The 23,098-nt window shown below is 47.6% G+C and overlaps 1 protein-coding gene, 1 non-coding gene and 1 pseudogene across 2 annotated transcripts; 1 reads left to right on the top strand and 2 right to left on the bottom strand.

Moving 5' to 3' along the window:
* Positions 1-2,536: 2,536 nt before the first annotated feature.
* On the bottom strand, positions 2,537-2,700 carry LOC140455698 (U1 spliceosomal RNA). Its single transcript, XR_011952962.1, has one exon. It is a non-coding gene; the product is annotated as a U1 spliceosomal RNA (small nuclear RNA).
* Positions 2,701-5,445: 2,745 nt separating this feature from the next.
* Positions 5,446-5,583, bottom strand: LOC140455765 (U1 spliceosomal RNA; annotated as a pseudogene).
* Positions 5,584-11,606: 6,023 nt separating this feature from the next.
* On the top strand, positions 11,607-22,563 carry LOC140455443 (zinc-binding protein A33-like). The gene is given in 7 exon segments (XM_072550317.1): positions 11,607-11,990; positions 11,992-12,048; positions 12,942-13,037; positions 13,109-13,342; positions 18,671-18,693; positions 18,779-18,987; positions 21,257-22,563. Coding segments are annotated over 7 exon segments (1,557 nt in total). The 3' UTR covers positions 21,811-22,563.
* The last annotated feature ends 535 nt before the right edge of the window (positions 22,564-23,098 follow it).

The raw sequence follows: 23,098 nt of genomic DNA, 5'->3' as shown, positions 1-23,098 counted from the left end.
TGGGCTGGAGGCCTGGATTAGTGTGGAGCAGCTGTGAGCCAGCACACAGTCGACTGGAGGCCTAGAGTGGTGTGGTGAGGCTGAGAGGCAGAACAGAGTGGACTGGAGACCTGGATTAGTGTGGAGCAGCTGTGAGCCAGCACACAGTGTTCTGGAGGCCTAGTGTGGTGCGGAGAGGCTGAGAGGCAGAACAGAATTGGCTGGTGGCCTGGATTAGTGTGCAGCAGCTGTAAGGAAGAATAGAGTGAGCCAGAGGCCTGGATCAGTGCACAGCAGCTGAGAGCTGAAGAAGAGCCGATGGAGAGATGCAACAGCCTTGAATGGCTGAGAGCTGGATTGGAGCTGATTCAAGGCCCAGATTAGCACAGGATGACTGAGAGCTGGATTGGAGTGGATTAGAGGCCTGGATCAGTACAGGATGGCTGAGAGCTGGATGGGACAGGATTAGAGGCCTGGGTCAGTACAGAATGGCTGAGAGCTGGATGGGACAGGATTAGAGGCCTGGGTCAGTACAGAATGGCTGAGAGCTGGATAAAGGCGGATTAGAGGGCTGTGTCAGTACAGAATGGCTGAGAGCTGGATGAGTCTGCATTAGAGGCCTGAATCAGTACAGAATTGCAGAAAGTTGGATTGGAGTGGATTAGAGGCCTGTATCTGTTCAGAATGGCTGAGAGCTGGATGGGGGCGGATTAGAGGCCTGTGTCAGTACAGAATTGCAGAAAGTTGGATTGGAGTGGATTAGAGGCCTGTATCAGGACAGAATGGCTGAGAGCTGGATGGTGGCGGATTAGAGGCCTGTGTCAGTACAGGATGGCTGAGAGCTGGATGAGGCAGGATTCGAGGCCTGGGTCACCACAGGATGGCTGAGAGCTGGATTCGGGCAGATTCGAGGCCCGGATTAGCACAGGATGACTGAGAGCTGGATAGGGGCGGATTAGAGGCCTGCATCAGTACAGAATGGCTGAGAGCTGGATGAGGCAGGATTCATGGCTTGGATCAGTACAGAATGGCAGAAAGTTGGATTGGAGTTGATTAGAGGCCTGTATCAGGACAGAATGGCTGAGAGCTGGATGGTGGCGGATTAGAGGCCTGTGTCAGTACAGGATGGCTGAGAGCTGGATGGGGGCGGATTAGAGGATTGTATCCATACAGAATGGCTGAGAGCTGGATGGTGGTGGATTAGAGGCCTGTGTCAGTACAGGATGGCTGAGAGCTGGATGGGGGCGGATTAGAGGCCTCTGTCAGTACAGAATGGCTGAGAGCTGGATGAGGCAGGATTCAAGGCTTGGATCAGTACAGAATGGCAGAAAGTTGGAGTGGAGTTGATTAGAGGCCTGTGTCAGTACAGAATGGCTGAGAGCTGGATGAGGCAGGATTCAAGGCTTGGATCAGTACAGAATGGCAGAAAGTTGGATTGGAGTTGATTAGAGGCCTGGGTCAGTACAGAATGGCTGAGAGCTGGATGAGTCTGCATTAGAGGCCTGAATCAGTACAGAATTGCAGAAAGTTGGATTGGAGTGGATTAGAGGCCTGTATCGGTTCAGAATGGCTGAGAGCTGGATGGGGGAGGATTAGAGGCCTGTGTCAGTACAGAATTGCAGAAAGTTGGATTGGAGTGGATTAGAGGCCTGTATCAGGACAGAATGGCTGAGAGCTGGATGGTGGCGGATTAGAGGCCTGTGTCAGTACAGGATGGCTGAGAGCTGGATGGGGGCGGATTAGAGGATTGTATCCATACAGAATGGCTGAGAGCTGGATTGGAGAGTATTAGAGGCCTGTATCAGGACAGAATGGCTGAGAGCTGGATGGGACAGGATTCGAGGCCTGGGTCAGTACAGAATGGCTGAGGCCTGTATCAGTACATAATGGCTGAGAGCTGAATTGGAGCAGACTGGAGACTTGGAGCAGAGCGAAAGCGGTAATTGGACTGGAGGTGGTTGTGGAGCTGGGGGAAGCTTGCTGTGAAGGTGATAGGTACATGCAAGTGGGTGGGGGTTGGGGAGCATTGATGGGGATAGGTCAGTGTGGAGTGTGGAGTGGATAGGTGGGAAGGAAAATGGACAGGTGGGACAAGTCAAGTGGAGGGGCGCGTCTGAGATGAGGTGGGGGTGGAAGATGAGGAAACGGCTGAAGTCAACATTGATGCTGTGTGGTTGGAGGGTCCGAAGGCGGAAGATGAGGCATTGCTCCCCCCAGGCGTGAGGTGGGCTGGATTTTGCACTTTGTCGCTCAGGGTGTTGATGCCCTTGCTTGGTAGGTTGACGAAGCAGCAAATGGTGGTCAGACTTGGAGCAGATGGTGACTGAGAGCAGTTAAGTGGGAAGGTGTTTAAGTAGCATGTAGAGAGATAACGTGAGGCAATAGAGGGAAATGGTCACATATGCAGCAGAGGTATGGGGGCCGCCTAACGGTTTTAAAGTTAGGACGGATCTTGCTTGGAGAGGGAAGTTAACGGAGCCGTGAGAAGGCAAGCTGCAGTATAACAGCACTGCCTACAGAAAAAGTGCAATTTAGATTCTGCCATTAGTTTGTATATCAGGGGAGAGCGCGAACGCAGTCCCCCACTACCACAAATTTTGCAGTCGAGTATCCCGCATTTGGGGACATCGCAGGCGTCAGCACACCCAAAGTGCAATGGGATAGCCTCATCCTGGGAGCGCCACCGCACTGATCATGTCAGCTCCCCTGCCAGGTAAGTATGCTCAGCGCTCACACTCGCTCACACCCCACAACAGCCGCTCCCTCTCACTCTCACACTCACTCACTTTTGCAACATCGGACATTCACTTACTCAACCTGCCCTGCCTGTCGATCAGCTTCATTCTTCAAATGGATCACCGAATGTCTCCAGGACTCCCGTTTTACTCAAATACCACCCACGGCTGCGCCTGCACTGCTTATCTGCATGTATCCCTTCAAAGGACGCGCCCCGCCCCTGTTTCCTTCAGGCTGCCTCCTGATTCGCGGAAAAAGAGGAAGGAAAGTTCCAACTTTCTTTTCAAACACTCGTCCGAATTTGATGTCAACGCGAATAAAAGCAACTTACAATCTTTGATTGTGAAACTGGAAGCAGTTTTTAAAACCAATTTGCCTCGACTTTCTACAATGTCTAGCTGCAGCTTTGCAAATCTCTCTTCAATCAGATTAGTGACTTCAGGTTGAAATCACATCCAAGATTAAGGGTGCCAGGGAAACATATTTTTCAACATTATGTTGGACGAGACACGAAACTGAGACCACCGCCTCGTCTGGCTGCACATTCCGAGCACTCACCACCCTCTGTGTAAAATAAACTGGCCTGTGATTAAAATGTAATCGTCCTTTTCTTCCGTGTCTGATTTACCTGCTGCTTTCCCTGGGGTAAAGGATTCCAAATTTAAAGGGCATAGGTCTCGGGTGAGAAGGGAAAGATTTCAAAGGGATCTAGGGGGCAACTATCGCACACAGAGGGGTGCTGCGTGGACGCAATGAGCTACCAGAGGAAGTGATGGAGGTTGGTACAATTACAACATGCGAAAGGCATCTGAATGGCGAAATGAATAGGAAGGGTTCAGAGGGATAAGGGCCAAGTGCTGACAAATGGGACAAGATTAAATTAGGATACCTGGATTACTGCGGAGCAGCTGTGCGGCAGAACAAAGTGGGCTGGAGACCTGGATCAGTGCAGGGCAGCTGTGAGCCAGCACACATTGGGCTGGAGGCCTATAGTGGTGTGGTGAGGCTGAGAGGCAGAACAGAGTGGGCTGGAGGCCTGGATTAGTGTGGAGCAGCTGTGAGCCAGCACACAGTCGACTGGAGGCCTAGAGTGGTGTGGTGAGGCTGAGAGGCAGAACAGAATTGGCTGGTGGCCTGGATTAGTGTGCAGCAGCTGTAAGGAAGAATAGAGTGAGCCAGAGGCCTGGATCAGTGCACAGCAGCTGAGAGGTGAAGAAGAGCCGATGGAGAGATGCAACAGCCTTGAATGGCTGAGAGCTGGATTGGAGCTGATTCAAGGCCCAGATTAGCACAGGATGACTGAGAGCTGGATTGGAGTGGATTAGAGGCCTGGATCAGTACAGGATGGCTGAGAGCTGGATGGGACAGGATTAGAGGCCTGGGTCAGTACAGAATGGCTGAGAGCTGGATGGGACAGGATTAGAGGCCTGGGTCAGCACAGAATGGCTGAGAGCTGGATGAGGCAGGATTCAAGGCTTGGATCAGTACAGAATGGCAGAAAGTTGGATTGGAGTTGATTAGAGGCCTGTGTCAGTACAGAATGGCTGAGAGCTGGATGGGGCAGGATTCGAGGCCTGGGTCAGCACAGGATGGCTGAGAGCTGGATAGGGGCAGATTCGAGGCCCGGATTAGCACAGGATGACTGAGAGCTGGATAGGGGCGGATTAGAGGCCTGCATCAGTACAGAATGGCTGAGAGCTGGATGAGGCAGGATTCAAGGCTTGGATCAGTACAGAATGGCAGAAAGTTGGATTGGAGTTGATTAGAGGCCTGTATCAGGACAGAATGGCTGAGAGCTGGATGGTGGCGGATTAGAGGCCTGTGTCAGTACAGGATGGCTGAGAGCTGGATGGGGGCGGATTAGAGGATTGTATCCATACAGAATTGCTGAGAGCTGGATTGGAGAGGATTAGAGGCCTGTATCAGGACAGAATGGCTGAGAGCTGGATGGGGGGGAGCGAATTAGAGGCCTGTGTCAGGACAGAATGGCTGAGAGCTGGATGCGACAGGATTCGAGGCCTGGGTCAGTACAGAATGGCTGAGGCCTGTATCAGTACATAATGGCTGAGAGCTGAATTGGAGCAGACTGGAGACTTGGAGCAGAGCGAAAGCGGTAATTGGACTGGAGGTGGTTGTGGAGCTGGGGGAAGCTTGCTGTGAAGGTGATAGGTACATGCAAGTGGGTGGGGGTTGGGGAGCATTGATGGGGATAGGTCAGTGTGGAGTGTGGAGTGGATAGGTGGGAAGGAAAATGGACAGGTGGGACAAGTCAAGTGGAGGGGCGCGTCTGAGATGAGGTGGGGGTGGAAGATGAGGAAACGGCTGAAGTCAACATTGATGCTGTGTGGTTGGAGGGTCCGAAGGCGGAAGATGAGGCATTGCTCCCCCCAGGCGTGAGGTGGGCTGGATTTTGCACTTTGTCGCTCAGGGTGTTGATGCCCTTGCTTGGTAGGTTGACGAAGCAGCAAATGGTGGTAAGACTTGGAGCAGATGGTGACTGAGAGCAGTTAAGAGAGAAGGTGGTTAAGTAGCATGTAGAGAGATAACGTGAGGCAATAGAGGGAAATGGTCACATATGCAGCAGAGGTATGGGAGCCGCCTAAGGTTTTAAAGTTAGGACGGATCTTGCTTGGAGAGGGAAGTTAACGGAGCCGTGAGAAGGCAAGCTGCAGTATAACAGCACTGCCTACAGAAAAAGTGCAATTTAGAGTCTGCCATTAGTTTGTATATCAGGGGAGAGCGCGAACGCAGTCCCCCACTACCACAAATTTTGCAGTCGAGTATCCCGCATTTGGGGACATCGCAGGCGTCAGCACACCCAAAGTGCAATGGGATAGCCTCATCCTGGGAGCGCCACCTTTTTTTTTATTTCAAAAATATACTTTATTCATAAAATTATTTGATGGTCTGTACATTTGATCATGCCATTCATATATCCATATTTACAAACACATATTCGAATTGATCCTTGTCCTTTACAATCCTGTGCATTTTTCAATCTTGTACATATACATCTATTTGGCTGAGGCATCAGCAGAGCCCAAAAAAACGTCCGCATGGGCCCCCTGTTCTTCTTTAGGCAGGCCGATCTTACACGGTGGTCTTTCCCCACTGCTTTGGCGGCAGCTGCCCCAAGCTTCAGCGCGTCCCTCAGCACGTAGTCTTGGACCTTGGAATGTGCCAGTCTGCAACACTCGGTCGGGGTCAACTCCTTCAGCTGGAAGATCAACAGTTTTCGGACCGCCCAGAGAGCGTCCTTCACCGAGTTGATGATCCTCCAGGCGCAGTTAATGTTCGTCTCGGTGTGAATCCCGGGGAACAGGCCGTAGAGCACGGAGTCCCGCGTCACAGCGCTGCTCGGGACGAACCTCGACAAGCACCACTGCACTCCTCTCCAGACATCCTCTGCATAGGCACATTCCAGATGGAGGTGTGTGACAGTCTCGTCCCCCCCGCAGCCACTTCGTCCATTAGCTGCTGGTCTTGCCCCTCTGGTGTAGCTGTGTGCATCCCCGTGGTGACGGCAAACTGCTGGACCCTCCCTGGGCTGAGGTAGCTGTCCGGCTCCATGCTGGAGCCATTTCCCTACTCTGGTGTCTTTGGGTCGGGCCCAGGGTCCCCACCGTCCAGTTATCCATCTGACAGCAGGGCTGTCACAGGACCGCTGCTCCCAGTTACCTGGAGCTGTGGGCCGGTGGGTACCTCTTGGTTCTCACCAGGTCGGGGGAGTCCTTTACCCATCCCCTCAGAGGGATCGTCTTTTCCTGCTTGGGCGCTGCTGCCCTCCTTTTCCCCCACGGTGCTCTGTCTCTTCCTCTGGTGATGACCCTCCTTGCGCCCATCCTCACCGTCAGAAGAGCTGCCTGTATCTTTGTCGTGTCGGTGTTGCTTCCCCCTTCGCTGGGTGGCTTTGGGAGGTTTCCTCTTCCTGCTTTTGACAGTAATCCAATCCTCTGCCTCCTTTGATCCCTCCTCTTCCATTTCCTCCGTCTGTCTTGAAGGAGCTTGGGTCGGCTGCTGCATCTCCCCGCTGTCTGCCGTCTGCTCTGCTACAGCCTGCCCTTCCTTCTGGGTGCCTCCAGACACCATTCCCGTGCTGTTTTGTGGTACCTTGCTGGTCTTAGGTAGTCCATGGCTCGTGTTGCCACCTCCGGCCATCTGTGCGTAGGTGGCGGCCCTTCGTCTTGGGCAGGCCTTGTACCTGTGGCCCACCTCTCCGCACAGATTACAGTTCTTGGCCTCCTTACATTCCTTGGTTGGGTGGCCTTCCTGCTTGCAGTTTCGGCAGACGGTCACCTTACATTCCGCCACCATGTGGCCTGACCTCCCGCAGGTTCAGCACACGTTTGGCTGCCCTGCGTATGTCAGGTAACCTCTGCTTCCTCTGATGGCAAAGCTGGAGGGTGGGTGGAGACTGTTCCCACTGGCATCGATCCTCAGGGTTCCCCTGACCTGTCGTTTGCTGGACCAGATCCCGAAAGGATCGACCACATCGGTACTCTCTCCCTCGACTGCAGGTATCTTCCCAGGAAGGTCAGGACATCTGCTGCTGGGACGTGAGGGTTGGACGTCTGGATTGTTACAACCCGACTCCTCTGGGCAGGACGTACACACAACGGGACCGCCGACAAGATGGAGAACAGAGGTTCCCCTTCCTTCTCCTTGAAGACCTTCAGGAGCTGCTCACAATTCTTCACGCTCCTGAAGGTCACATCAAAATAGCCTGCCCCAGGCAGTACACGTCGGCCACTTGGAATCCACAACATTCATCCAAGGAGTCACTCAATCTCTCCTGTGTATACTTGTCATATGCTTCCTTCTTTACCTTAACTAAAACCTCAATTTCTCTTGTCATCCGGCATTCCCTACACCGACCAGCCTTTCCTTTCACCCGAACAGGAATGTACTGTCTCTTGACCCTTGTTATCTCATTTTTGAAGGCTGCCCATTTTCCAGTCTGCCCTCGACCTGTGAACATCTGCTCCCATTCAGCTTTTGAAAGTTCTTGCCTGATACTTCGAGTATTATGCACAGTTTTGGGCCCGATATCTCGGGAACAGGTTCAGAGGAGGTTCACAAGAATGGTCCCAGGAATGAAAAGCTTAACATATGAGGAACAATTGAGGAGTCTGTGTCTATACCCAATGGGGTTGAGAAGGATTGGTTGGCGGGGGAGGAGGCTCTGATTGAAACTTACAGAATACTGAATGGCCTGGACAGAGTAAATGTTGGGAAGGTATTTCTATTGGTCGGAGAGACTAGAACCCAACAGTATAACCTTAGAATAAAGGGAAAACATTTCAGAACGGAGATAATGAGAAACTTCTTCAGCCAGAGAGTGGTGAATCTATGGAATTCACAGCCACAGAAGGCTGTGGAGACCTAGTCATTGAGCACACTTAAGATGGAGATAGATACGTTCTTCACTGTCAAGGGTTACTGAGAAAAAGTGGGAAAATGGGGTGGAGAAACTTATCAGCCATGATTAAATGGTGGAGCAGACACGATGGGCTGAATGGCCTAAATTCTGTTCCTGTGCCTTATGGTCCTTTATACCTGTCCCAAAACTCACCATCTATCATGTCCTTCTGTTTCATGAATCCCAATGCAAAGTATCAGGAGATTGCAGTTGGTGAAGGGGTATGGTGACAGTGTCTTACAGGTGGAGATTGCTGTATGTGTATGGAATGAGCTGCCAGAGGAAATGTTGGAGGCTGGTACTATTACAACATTTAAAAGACATCTGATTATGATGCATTGGGTACGTGATTAGATTAGATTCCCTATAATATGGAAACAGGCCCTACGCCCCAACAAGTCCACACCGACCCACTGAAGAGTAATCCATTCCCCTACCCTATATTTACCCCTGACTAATGCACCTATCACAGTGGGCAATTTAACATGGCCAATTCACCTGACTGGCACATCTTTGGATTGTGAGAAGAAAACGGGGCACCCAGAGGAAACTCAAGCAGACACGGGGAGAAGGTGCATACTCCACACAGACAGTCATGACAGAGGCGGGAATCGAACCCAGATCCCTGGCGCTGTGAGGCAGCAGTGCTAACCACTGAGCCACTGTGCCACCCCACCACTGGGCCACCATGCCAGCACCTCACTGAGGCACCGTGCTCACATGAATAGGAACATTTCACAGGATATGAGCCAAGTGCTGGCAAATGGGACAAGACTGGTTTTGGATATCTGCTTCACATGGACAAATTGGGCCAAAGGGTTTGTTTCTGTGCTGTACATCTCGATGAATCTATTAATGATTCCCATCAGGGGGTTGGCTTTGATGCCAAGTGAACAAATTATCAGACCGGGCCTATAATGAGTGTCCAATGTGCTACTGCCAGTATCATTTGACCTTCCGAGACCATTTCCAACCCCACTGCTCTGGTACATAACCCAGGGCCCTGCAAATTATCCTAAGGCCCATTGTATGGTCTACTGACCCTTTTCCATCTGTCACACAGTTTGTGGCAGTTTTACAGGATTCTGAGGAACATGGGATGAACGGATAGTCGGAGTCTTTTCCCCAGGGTAGGAATGCCAATTTCTAGGGGACACCACCACTCTCTGTCTTCTACCTTTGAGCCAGTTCTGTACCAAATGCCTAGTTCTCCCTTTATCCTGTGAGACCTGACCTTGCTAACCAGTCTCCAATGGGGAACCTTGTCAAATGCCTTACTGAAGTCCATATAGATCACATCTACCACTCTGTCCTCATGAATCCTCTTTGTTACTTTTTCAAAAAACTCAATCAAGTTTGTGAGGCATGATTTCCCACACACAAAGCAATGTTGACTATCCCGAATCTGTCCTTGTCTTTCCAAATACATGTACATCCTGTCCCTCAGATTCTCTCCAACAACTTGCCCACCACCGAGGTCAGGCTCACCGGTCTATAGTTCCCTGGCATTTCCTTACCAACTTTCTTAAATAGTGGTACCACGTTAGCCAATCTCCAGTCTTACGGCACCTCACCTATGACTATCAATGATTTAAATATCTCAGCAAGGGACACAGCAACCACTTCCTTCTATCCATGCTAGCACCTTGCCTCTGACACCATGGACCCTGATCTGACTCAGTACCTCCTGTGTGGCACCTTGTCAAAGGCCTTCTTGAAGTCCAGGTAGATAACAATCTTTAGCTCTCCTTGGTCTAACCTGTTTGTTACTTCCTGAAAGAATTCCAGCAGATTTGTCAGGCATGACCTCCCCTTGATGAAACCATGCTGACTTTGCCCTATTTTACCACATACTTTCAAGTATTCAGAAATCTCATCCTTCACAATGATTTCCATGATCTTACCCACGACTGAGGCAGTCATCTGCAGAGTCCTGTATGACCATCTTCTCCAGCTTGCATTGAAGGTACAAAGGTGGGTGTTCTGGCAGAAGAGTGGTGGAAAATCATTTTGCATCCAAATTGAATGAGTCTTTGTTCAAATTTCTATCTTTTCCTTGAATCTTCAGCCTTTAATCTACAACAAGAATTTAACTGTTGTTACATTTTACATGTGATGGCCTAGTGGTGTTATTGCTCGACTATCAATCCAGAGACCCCGGTAATAATCTGGGGCCCACATTCATATTCTGCCAAGGAAGTTGGTGGAATTTGGATTCAATTAGAAATCTGGAATTAAGAGTCTAATAGTTATGTTAGGAAAAACTCATCTGGTTCATTCATGCATTTGAGGGAATGGGACCCCCCAAACTTACCTGGTCTGGCTGACAGCAAGTGAAATCCTACATTCAACCACATAAAGTCATAGAGATGTACAGCATGGAAACTTCAGTTCAACTTGTCCATGCCAACCAGATATCCTAAACTCATCTACAACATCCTTGTAAATCTTTTCTGCACCCTTTTAAGTTTAACACCATCGTTCCTTTAGCAGGGAGACCAGATTGAACACAATAATCCAAAAGTGGCCTGACCAATGTGCTGTACAACTGCAACAGGACATCCCAACTCCTGTACTCCATTCACTGACGAATAAAGTTAAGAATCAGACAACACCAGGCATCCTAGCCTGCAGCGTATGAGATAGACAGTGTTGGCTGACTTAGACACTTCACACTCACATACACACACATATACACTCACAACCCCCCAGCCCAGACAGACAGACAGACACACACACACACACATGCACAAATATATGTTTGTGGGGTGAATTTGTATTTGCAGAGATACATTGTACTTGGCTCAAAAAACTGCATGAATCCATGTAAGACTCCGTTAACTCCCTTTTTACCTGCAAATCTTCCTTCCCACCTATCCATCCCAAACTCCTCTCTGACCCCTCATCTTTATCCCCACCTCCATCCACCTATTGCACTCTCAGCTACCTTCTCCCCGGACCCACCCCCACCCCCCCTCCCATTCATCTCTCCACCCCTGAGGCTCCCAGCCGCATTCCTGATAAAGGGCTTTTTCCTGAAACCTGGATTTTCCTGCTCCTCAGATGCTGCCTGACCTGCTGTACTTTTCCAGCACCACTCTAATCTTGACTCTAATCTCCAGCATCTGTAGAAACCACTTCTGCTCAATTTTAGCACTTGCCAAGCATTAGAGAAGGTTTGAAATCCTGTAACGAAGCCTGGATAACCCTGAAGCCTGGCTGTGTTGGAAACTTTAGAGATTTCTGACCTTAAGGAGAACTCCCCCCACTGTACCCCTGCCCATCAGACTCCAGCTTAAGTATTTCCAGCAACTGTCTACCAATTGTGATGTCTGAGTCATTTTTCCACACACAGCTTTTCCAGGTGACAGTGTCCCTTTAAGAAGCCTGATCAGGAAATGAGTTTCACAACAACATGGGAGAAACGAAACTGAAGATAAAGTGTGCCCCAGGCACCGAAGCAGTCGGTGAGATGGCCCTCAGTAAACACATCTTATCCCTGAATGAGGATTTAACCTGCTCCATCTGCCTGGCTGTGTTTGTGGAGCCAGTGCAGCTGGAGTGTGAGCACACCTTCTGTAAATGCTGCATCCAGAAATACTGGGAAAAGCAGGGGGACGTGGTGTCCTGCCCACAATGTCGAATGGTTCTCCCCTGGAGGAGCTACACCAGTAACAGGGTGCTGGCTAGTCTCTGTGAGAAGGCCCGGCTACTGGAGCTGAAGCTGCAGGAGGGTCACTCTGACTGTGAGGGTCAGGGGGAGAGTGTACACCAGGTCTGTGAGGAACACGGGGAGAAGGTGATCCTGTTCTGTGAGGAGGATGAGATTCTGGTCTGTGCCAGTTGTGTGGGTACCCCCCCTCCATTCAGATCACAGGTTCCTGCCGCTACAGCAGGCGGTTCAAAAGTACAAGGTAAGGTTGGGGGGGTAGGGGGCAGAGAGGAGAGTTATCCGGGACCAATCTTCTATTGTTTACTGGGTTGTATTTAAGGCAGTTTAAAGTTCCTGGTGAATTTTGTTCAGTTCCTATGTTTCTCAATTGGCTAAATACAGAGCCCTTGCTGTGAGGAATCTGAAAGTTAATTTGTCAGGAATGCAGACACCAATTTGTTGAGGAAATATTTGTCAATGTATTTTCCTAATTTGATAGCACCATTATACTTTAAAAGTGACGTTAACAAATACAAAATATTCTGAAAGAAGCATCGTGGCTTTGAGTGTATAAATAAAAACAAGTCGCATGTTCCAGAACAATGTATGATAAATACCTGCTAATATGTGGCAATCTGCATTCTAAAGCCATTTATAAATGGAAAAGGTACATTTTTAATGGGAATGGAAAAAGTTAATTTTTAATGGGAATGTCCAATCCTATTAAATATTATTCGTAGTCCTGTGATGTATTTTAAACTCATATCACTGCCTCTGTATCCAGACCTCTGGTTTAATAGCATAGTGTGTAACCCAGGCATATATGTTCATAGGAGAAAGTGAGGACTGCAGATGCTGGAGATCAGAGCTGAAAATGTGTTGCTGGAAAAGCGCAGCAGGTCAGGCAGCATCCAAGGAGCAGGAGAATCGACGTTTCGGGCATAAGCCCTTCTTCAGGAAATATATGTTCATACAACAAAAACAATTGGTGTAAAACCACTCCTGATCTAACTGAATACTTTTCAATCTGCTGTTTCTTAGTAAGAATTACAAACTAATGCCATGTACTACAATCCCTGAACTCATGCCCTCATGGTTTATGACACAACATCAGGCATTTCAATGGATCATGGTAAAATCTGATTTCTTTCTTAGGACCTGCTGAAAATAGCCTTGGAATCTGTGGAAAAGGAAAAGAAAAGTAAGAATGGATTAAAACAGCAGCAGGAGAGGACAATTTCGGAACTGGATGTGAGTACAATTGTCATAATTCTGTGATCCAAGCCAACACTCTGTCTCAATGATCTTTCTCACTGTCTTAGGAACTCACTCGATCCTTGGAACATAACATCTCTGTACAGTTTGCCAAAATCCATCAATTTGTGGAAAACAAGGAACAACATTTAATTGAACAGCTGAGGAGACAAAAGAAGGAGGACCTACAACGAATGGAGAAAAATATGAAAAGATTTGATGAGGATCTTGCGTCATTTGAGAAGAAGATTTCAAACATCAGCGCAGCCACAAAACACCAAGACAATCTCTCTTTTCTCAAGGTGATCCGTTATAATTAAATCCCAAAGTGTTGGTGTAGTCGTGAACAGCACTTAATCATGGGGCTCAGAGCCCATCACATCAATCCCCAATGTGCAGGATAATCATAGAGAAATGGGTATCATAGAGAATTGAGCTTCTACATTTCATAGAGACATCCCACAAGTAGCAATGATTTGGATGTGAAAATAAGAGGTATGGTTAGTAATTTGCCGATATCACCAAAATTGGTGCTGTAGTGGACAGCGAAGAAAGTTACCTCTGAGTACTGGGCCCTTGATCAGATGGGCTGAGGAGTGGGAGATGGACTTTAATTTTAGATAAATGTGAGATGCTGCATTTTTGAAAGGCAAATCAGGATTGGGCTTAGACATTTAATAGTGAGGTCCTGGGGAGTATAGTCAAACAAAGAGGTTCATAGTCCTGTGAAAGTGGAGTTGCAGGTAGACAGGGCAGTGAAGAAGGCGATTGGAACACTTGCCTTTATTGGTCAATGCATTGAGTACAGGAGTTGGGAGATCATTTTGTGGCTGTACAGACATTGGTTAGGCCACTTTTGGAATACTGTGTTCAATTCTTGTTTCCCTGCTGTAGCAAAGATGTTGTGAAACTTGAAAGGGTTAAGAAAAGATTTACAAAGGTGTTGCCAGGGTTGGAGGTTTTGGGCTATAGGAGGAGGCTGAATCGACTAGGGTTATTTTCCCTGGAGCGTCGGAGACGGATTGGTGACCTTAGAGGTTTATAAGATCATTAGGAGCAATAGTTATGGTGAATAGACAAGGTCTTTTTCCCAGGGTAGTGGAGTCCAAAATGAGAGGGCATAGGTTTCGGGTGGGAGGGGAAAGATCTAAAAGGGACCTTTTTTTCATACAGAGGGTGGTGTGTGTATGGATTGAGTTGTCAGAGGAAGTGGTGGATGCTGGTACAATAACAATAGTTAAATGCATCTTGATGGGTACATGAATAGGAAGGGTTCGGAGGGATATGGGCCAAATTCCAACAAATGGGACTTGATTAATTTAGAATATCTGGTCAGTATGGATGAGTTGGACAGAAGGGCCTGTTTCTGTGCTATACATCTCGATGAGACTAATTACCTCACCCTGCTGCAGTTTGATGGAGCCAGAGTAAAGGAATGAGAGAGAAGAGATGGACTGTTTCTGAACCAGGAAAGACCAAAAGACTTGTGTGTAACATTGAGGCAGCATTCAGAATGGGGTAAAGGACAGAAGGCCCAGGTGAAATCCAGACACGAGAGACAAAGTAGAGAACAGAAATTTATCAAATGGTTCCACATACACACCATACAACACACATGCACACATACCACACTGAGATACACACATACCACACAGACAAACATACAATGTATACACACACAGACATAGAGACACCAAGGCACCACACACACCACACACACCACACACACACACACACACACACACACACAGACAGACATAAACATATCACATGCACTCACCATACATATCACATCCATGCATACACACAAACGCACACCACATACATACACACATACCACATAAACACACACAACTGTACGTATGCATACATCACATATACGTACACATACCATATACACACACACCACACATGCACACCGGCCAATTGCACACATATTGCATACACCCCAAACGAGCACTCAGCTCACACAAACACACACCAAACGTGCACACATCACACATACACACCCCCCAAACCTGCACTCATCTCACACACACACAGATACACACAAACACACACACACACACACACACAAACACACACACACTCAAACCTGCACTCATCCCACACACACTCTTCAGGCACACACGCATATGCACATTGCCCGCACACACAAACACACACCAAACATGTACTCATACAAACACACGTACCCATACACTACCAAAAGCACGCATACACACAGTTGAACCTAGGAGAGATAATACATGAATGTCTTCAGAATGCAAAAAGGATACAGAGGCACGAGAGAAGGTGCCAAAAAGATTAATTAGGGTAAAACCAGAGCCGAAATGACTGGGGCTCTTTGTCTCTTGAGAACAGACCGCTCAGCAGTGAAAGAGATCTTTCAAAAGATAGCAGTATTTGATTACAATTGGACTATAGCCTGGTGTTGTGTGATTTCTAACATAGTACTTGATTGGATTGTTTATTGTGTTTCCACTTGTTGGAGAGACTAAAACCCAGAGAAGTACCACAGTGTGAGACAGTCAGTAATACATTCAGGAAGGAGAAACCTCATTCTCCGAGGTGAGGTTATAACCTAGTACATGGAGCAGCGGGCTGACACGTGTGGATACGACATGGAGGTGCCGGTGTTGGACTGGTGAGGACAAAGTCTGAAGCCACACGACACCAGGTTATAGTCCAACCGGTTGATTTGAAATCACAAACGCTTCTGCTTCATCTGGCAACTTCACCTGATGAAGGAGCTGCACTTTGAAAGTTTGTGATTTCAAATAAAGCTGTTGGACTATAACCTGGGGCTGCGTGACTTCTGGGAAGTGTTGAACCATGTGAGGAGAAGCCGGATGGACGCAAATGTCAATGGAATCGAAGGTTGTGCTGATAATGTCCTTGTAGATGAAGAGATGAGGGTGCGGTTTGAGTAGAGCATAAACCCAGACATAAACCAACTGTTTCCTGCCTGTACGTGTGTGGCTTGAAACTGGTGCTGGGAAAAGAAAAGTTGGGCAGCATGTAAACATGATATACTGGTTGGGGAGTTGGAGAGAGCATAGAACATAGAACATTATAGGACAGTACAGGCCCTTCAGCCTTTGATGTTGCGCTGACCTGTGGAACCAATCTGAAGCCCAGTCAATGGAGTGAAAGCCTCTGTCTGCTGTTAAAGTGTTATGAGGCAAAAAGTGTGGTGCTGGAAAAGCACGGCCGGTCAGGCAGCACCCGAGGAGCTGAACAATCAACACCTCGATGAAGAGGCGCTCCTGATGAAGGGCTCCTGCCTGAAACGTCGATTGTCCTGCTCCTTGGATGCTGCCTGACCTGCTGTGTTTTACCAGCACCACCTTCATCTTGCTTCGATGAAGGGTTGATGCTCGAAACATCGACTCTCCTGCTCCTCGGACACTGCCTGACCAGTTGCGTTTCTTCAGTGCCACACTTTTCGACTCTGATCTCCAGCATCTGCGGTCCTCACACTCTCCCTGTTGCAGCGCTATGTCATTTAGTTTGGCTAGTTTCCAAGTAACTTTGAATGGGCATGAACTCCCTGTACAAAAACCACCAGTCTAACTGTCAGTAGCAACAAGGAGAAAGGAAAGGTAACTGGTGCGGGAAATGAAACATGTTCCACTGATTCAGTAAGAGCAGGATTGGTCTTGGGACAGGTCTGATCTGACAATGTAAAGAGAGTTTATTCTCCATCCTGTTTTTGATCATAGAGCACCCAATGCATGTGCCAAGTGGAAGGTTTTATTTCAGTTTAAAACTCATTCCCGTAATAGGCATGCAAAAACAGTAAAGAAAACCACAGCTTGCGTTTGAAGCTGAACAATGCTGATTTCAAAATCTGAAACTCAATGTGTATCTTGATCCGTCCACTGCGTCAGGAATAAAAAAAGCAGTGAAGTTAACCCCCAGTGTCAGGAAACTCTGCAACAAAGCAAGACTGGAGCGAGTTGAACACGTCACTTTGGAGAAAAGGAGGGAGTGTTGACTTTGAGTGACAGAAACAATATGAGCTCAGACACCCAGCTCCCCTGCTTCAATGCAGTATGAGCAGGAATGGAGGGGTGTGTATATATGAGATTGACTGCGCTGTGTCTCATAATTACCTCACCTCCAAAACAGTGTTGAACAAATGCAATGAGCTGAAGGATGGTATTAGGCAAGGAACCAATCAGCTGATGCAGTATAGGGGAGCACCGTCTTCTAAATGGGCTGACCCTCTTCATAAGCAGCTTGCAAGCTCATCATGCTGCAACCATACAAAACACTGGTGCGGCCACACTTGTACACTTGTGCAATATTGTGTACAGTTCTGGTCGCCCCATTACAGGAAGGATGTGGAAGCATTGGAAAAGGTGCAAGTGGAGATTTACCAGGATGTTGCCTGGTCTGGGGGGAAGGTCTTATGAGGAAAGGCTGAGAGACTTGGGTCTGTTCTCATTGGAAAGAAGAAGGCTAAGGGAGGATTTGATAGAGACATACAAGATGATCAGAGGATTAGATAGGGTCGACAGTGAAAGACTTTTTCCTAGGATGATGACGTCAGCTTGTATGAGAGGGCATAACTACAACTTGTGGGATGATAGATTTAAGACTGATGTCAGAGGCAAGTTCTTAATGCAGAGAGTCATAAGGGTGTGGAATGCCCTACCTGCTAATGTAGTCAACTCAGCCACATTAGGGAGATTTAAACAATCCTGAGATAAGCACATGGATGATGATGGGATAGTGTAGGGGGACGAGCTGAGAATAGTTCACAGGTCGGCGCAAAATCGAGGGCCGAAAGGCCTGTTCTGCGCTGTATTGTTCTATGTTCTATGAGAGTCAATTCAGGCATAAACAGGGGATGAGGATAGCAATACAAACTCCAATGTAAATTGCCAGATTGTAAGTGTGGAACTGACATGGGGAAGTTGCTATCCGATAATAGTGTTGAACAAATGCAATGAGCTGAAGGATGATATTGGGCAAGGAACCAATCAGCTGATGCAGGATAGGGGAGCACTGTCTTCTAAATGGGCTGACCCTCTTCATAAGTAGCTTGCAAGCTCATCATCTGACTGTTTCCCAAGGATGACTCAGCTTTCCTCTATTGCAGGTTCCTACTTGGCTTCTGAGGTTTCTCAGCGTCTCACCCCTGCCAAGGACCGTGACATGCCGGGGTTCAGTCCCTGAAGTCAACTCCATTCAGACCCTTTGAATAACGGAGGTAGTCTGACTGGGTGGGGCACCACAATGAGCCTAATCCGATTCACATCTTATGTGTACACAGGCGCATGTGTTGCCTTAAAGTGTCCAGGAGCTGGTAGCCTGGATGCTGCCTCACTGTCAGGGGCATGCTGAGATTGGGTAAATTATCACTCGAGGCTACACAGACCGGGGCAGACCCGGGGTTACTGGGAAAGCAGCAGTAAGTCATTGTTGAACAGCAGCAGAGGGAAATGTGTTGAATGCATTCAGGTGTGGGGAGGGACATTAACTGTTGTGATATCACATTACACTAGAACTTGTCAGTGAGAATGTCCATCCAGGTCCTTTCACATTTCAACCACACCATTGATGGGGCAATCGAAATAGTATCGCATGTTTATTAATGTTTCTGATTCTCTGTCCTGCAGGAAGTGAAGAGATTGAGAGAAAAGTGAGTGTCTCATTTAAACCCATGCATAGCTTTGCTCACATGTTGCAGTCAGCATTGAGTGATTAAACCAATTTCATTCAAACAGATACTTGGTCAAAAAGGACAAAGTGAAAAGTGCCCAGAGGCATGAAGGTGAAGAAGAAGGCAGTGAAATCCAGGATTGCAAAGGAGATGAACCAGAAGGAAGTGAATGCTCCAAAGAGAGCCTTGCGTTTTCGCGAAGGAAATACAAAAGATTCCGAGGCCTGTTACAGTACAGGGTGTGGAAGCAAATGAAACAGATCATCTCTCCGGGTAAGAAACCTTACAGCTTTGTGTCTGCTTTCTAGAGAGGTTCCTGCACTCTCTACCTCTCTCCATTTCTCCTGAGTGTGCTGCCTCATGCTGGGTTCTATTCACTGGTGCAGGGGTCTCACTAAAGATGCAGTTTGAAACATGGGGCCTCAGATTGAGAGATTGAGCACGAGTTGAGCGGAACATCAGCTTAGTTGATTTTCAGACTTTCCACTGGGACTCAATTCCAGATCAGGCTGGGAGCCCTCGCTGATGCTCTCTCTCTCTACATCCAGTGCACATTGATCAGAGTGGGACATGTAATATTGTCCATATTGATGTCTGGGAATACATCCAATGGTAGACTACACTTAATCTGTAATCACTTATTTATGAAATATGGAAATCGCTGTCAATCTATTCCCTGTCCCAAACTATCTTTGAGACATTGGTATTGAAATACCTTCCATGATCATCTGAGGTCCTTGTGGCATAGGGACACCCCACAGTGCTGTTATAAAGGGAGTTCTCATAGTTTGACACAGTCACACTAAAGGAATAGAGTCATAGAGATATATAGCAAGGAAACAGACCCTTCAATACAATTCGCCCATGCTGACCAGATATCCTAAATTAATCGCGTCCCAATTGCCAGCACTTGGCCCATATCCCTGTGAACCCTTCTTATTCATATACCCATTCAGATGCCTTTTAAATGTTGCAATTGTACCAGCCTCCACCACTTCCTCTGGCAGCTCATTCCATACACATACCGCCCTCTGCGTGAAAACATTGTCTCTTAACTTTCTTTTATATCTTTCCCCTCTCACCCTAAACCTATGCTCTCTAGTTTTGGACTCCCCCACACCTGGTAAAAGACCTTGTCTATTTACCCAAACCATGCCCCTCATGATTTTATAAACCTCTATAAGGTCACCCCTCAGCCTCCGACACTCCAAGGAAAATAGCCCCAGCCTGTTCAGCCTCTCCCTTTAGCCCAGATTTTTCAACCCTGGCAACATCCTTTTCTGAACACTTTCAAGTTTCAAAATGTCCTTCCTGGATCAAGGAGACCAGAATTGCACATGTTATTCCAAAAGTGGCTGAACCAATGTCCTGTACAGCTGCAACATGACCTGCCAACTCCTATATTCAATGGTCTGACCAATAAGGGAACACCTTCTTCACTATCCTACCTACCTGCAACTCCACTTTCAAGGAACTATGAAGCTGCACTCCAAGGTCTCTTTGTTCTGCAATACTGCCATTATTGCAGCACCTCACATTTACCTAAATTAAACTCTATCAGCCAGTCCTTAGCCCATTGACCCATCTGATCAAGATCCCGTTGTAAGCTGAGGTAACCGTCTTCGCTGTCTACTACACTTCCAATTTTGGTGTCGTCTGCAACCTTACCAACTATACTTCCAATGTTCACATCCTAATCATTTATATAAATGACAAAAAGCAGTGGACCCAGCATCGATCCTTATAGCACACCACTGGTCACAGGCCTCCAGTCTGGAAACCAACCCTCCATCACCATCAGCACTACATTTCCATTCCCATGTTTAACCTGAAGCCATGAGACCTCATGGGGTCCGGACTCAATGTTGAGGACTCCCAAGGCAACTCCTTCCTGACTATATCCCACTGCGTCATCACTTCTGCTGGGACTGTCCTGCTGGTGGGACAGGACATACCCAGGGATGGCGATGGTGGCGTCTGGGTTAATTTCCGTCAAGACGTGATTCCGAAAGTATGACTCTGTCGGGCTATTGCTTGACTAGTCTGTGAGACAGCTCTCTAAATTTTGGCACGAGCCCTCAGATGTCAGCGAGGAGGACTTTGTGGGGTCAACATGGCTGTTTTCGCCATCATCATTTCCAGTGCCCAAGCTGGTGCCAGATGGTCCATTGGGTTCCATCTCTTTGAGAATTTGTTGAGACTTTATTGAGATTGATACAACTGAGTAGCTTGCGTGTGAACTCAGAGGGTAGTTAAGAGTCAACCACACTGCTGTAGGTCTGGAGTCAGACCAGGTGACTTCAGCAGCTAGATCAGATCTCCCGGTGATTATCTCGCTCTCTATTACATGCACTTTTCATTGTTTTATCTTTGTTGACTACACAATTAAATATGGGAATTTATGTAACTGTGCACTTAATCCATTCTGCAGAGATTATGGATTGATTGTTGATTCCAGTTATAAAGCTATCTGATATTAAACTGTGTCCATTCGTCCTCCTCTGTCTAAAATATTTGACACTTTTTTTTTAATTCCCCACAGTTCCGGCCTTGCTGACTCTAAACCCAAAAACAGCACATCCGAAGCTCACCCTCTCGAAAGATCGCACCAGTGTGAGGTTTGGCAGCAGTGAATTCATCTTTTTTGATTATGAGGAGAGATTTGACAGGGTTCCATGTGTCCTGGGGTCACAGGGATTCACATCAGGGGAACACTACTGGGAGGTGGAGGTGGGGAAGAAGGCTGACTGGGGATTGGGTGTGGCTACAGAGTCTGCAAATAGGAAGGGACGGCTCACACTTTGTCCTGAAGGTGGTTACTGGGTTCTGTGGCTGACAAATGGCAATCAATATGAAGTCACAGAAAGCTCACAAATCCCCCTGACTCTGATAGTGAAGCCCAGCACCATCAGAGTTTACCTGGACTATGAGGGAGGACAGGTGACCTTTTACAATGCTGATAGTATGTCCATTCTCTACACATTCATTGACACATTCACCGAAAAACTCTTTCCCTTTTTCTCTCCTGGATCATACAACAAGGATAACAATTGTGCACCACTTAAGCTGGCTAAGTTTTGGACCATACATTCCTAAACTGAAGTATCAGAATACAGAGAGAGGATCTCCACTGGTGACGGGATACTGCCTGTCCAACAAAGTAACTGTCAGATTTTTTAAAAATTCATTCCCAGGATGAGGGTGATGCTGGCGAGGCCAGGATATATTGCCCATCTCTAATTGCCCAGAGGGCAGTTAAGAATCGATCCCAGTGCTGTGGGCCTGGAGTCACATGTAAGGCAGCTTCCTTTCCCAAGGGAATTTAGTGAACCAGATGGCATTTTCCAACAATCAACAATCGCCTTGTCGACTCTTATTTCCAGATTTTCCCTTGATTTATTGAATTTAAGTTCTGCCATCTGAGGATTCAAATCTGGGTGCCCAGAACATGACTTGGGCCCTTGAGTTAGAGGTCCACCAATAACAACTCGGCCGTCACCTCCCCTTTGGGATGGGAAACAGCTTCGGGAAAGGGCCCTGACAGCCTTTGATGTGGGTAAGGGTGTTGGCTGATGTATAGCACGTATTCCTTGCTCTGAGCTCATGGGCTATGATCATTGACTGGGAGGTGTGTTCCCCCATGCAAGATGAAGATGTCCCTCAGTGTGAATTCCTGGCTCTTTGCAACAGCTGTCAAACCTGGAAGCCTCTGGTCCGTCCACTGGTCCCCCAGAAATCTGGAGCTCGTGTTACAAATTCCAGCAGGGAAGCTCGCTGTCAGAAATCTGGAATAAGGGCCGTTGGTTAGCGACTGTAATATGATTAAAACCCTTGGAATCTTTCCTGTAACTCTTGTGTCTCCTTGGCCTCACTTGACTGATCCAACAATCAACAATCAACAATCGCCTTGCTGGCGTTGGCTTGGTACTACATCTTTAGGAATGACTGTCAGCTTACATGAGTCATTTCAGGCATAAGGCCTCAGTTTCCTTCTTGATACTCGTAATTCTCAGGTATACTCACACCACACTCTCAGCAATATTTGTACTTGAACTCATAGTTGCAGTTAGAACTACAAGTTGGTCTGGTGTACTCAGTCAGCGTTCCTTTCTCTGCATCCACGTTGTGTGTCCCCATAGATCGCATGGATTTTCCCTGCAATTGTCACTAATCTGCACAAAGATGTCTCCCCTCCAATGTGGATGAATCCATTGTGATAGGAGAGGGGTGTCCAGAAGAATCAGTGAAGTGGAATTGAGTAAATTGTTTGGCTAACAATGGGGTCTCTGGGTCTGTTCTTTGGCTCTTAAATAAAGCGGCTTGTGAGGTTGTTGTTGCATTTGTTTCAATTTTCCAAGATGCCCTAGAATTGTAGACGGTTCCA

Source organism: Chiloscyllium punctatum, chromosome 30 (assembly GCF_047496795.1).
Source record: "Chiloscyllium punctatum isolate Juve2018m chromosome 30, sChiPun1.3, whole genome shotgun sequence".
NCBI lineage: Eukaryota > Metazoa > Chordata > Chondrichthyes > Orectolobiformes > Hemiscylliidae > Chiloscyllium > Chiloscyllium punctatum.
This window is presented reverse-complemented; position numbering and strand designations above follow the sequence as displayed.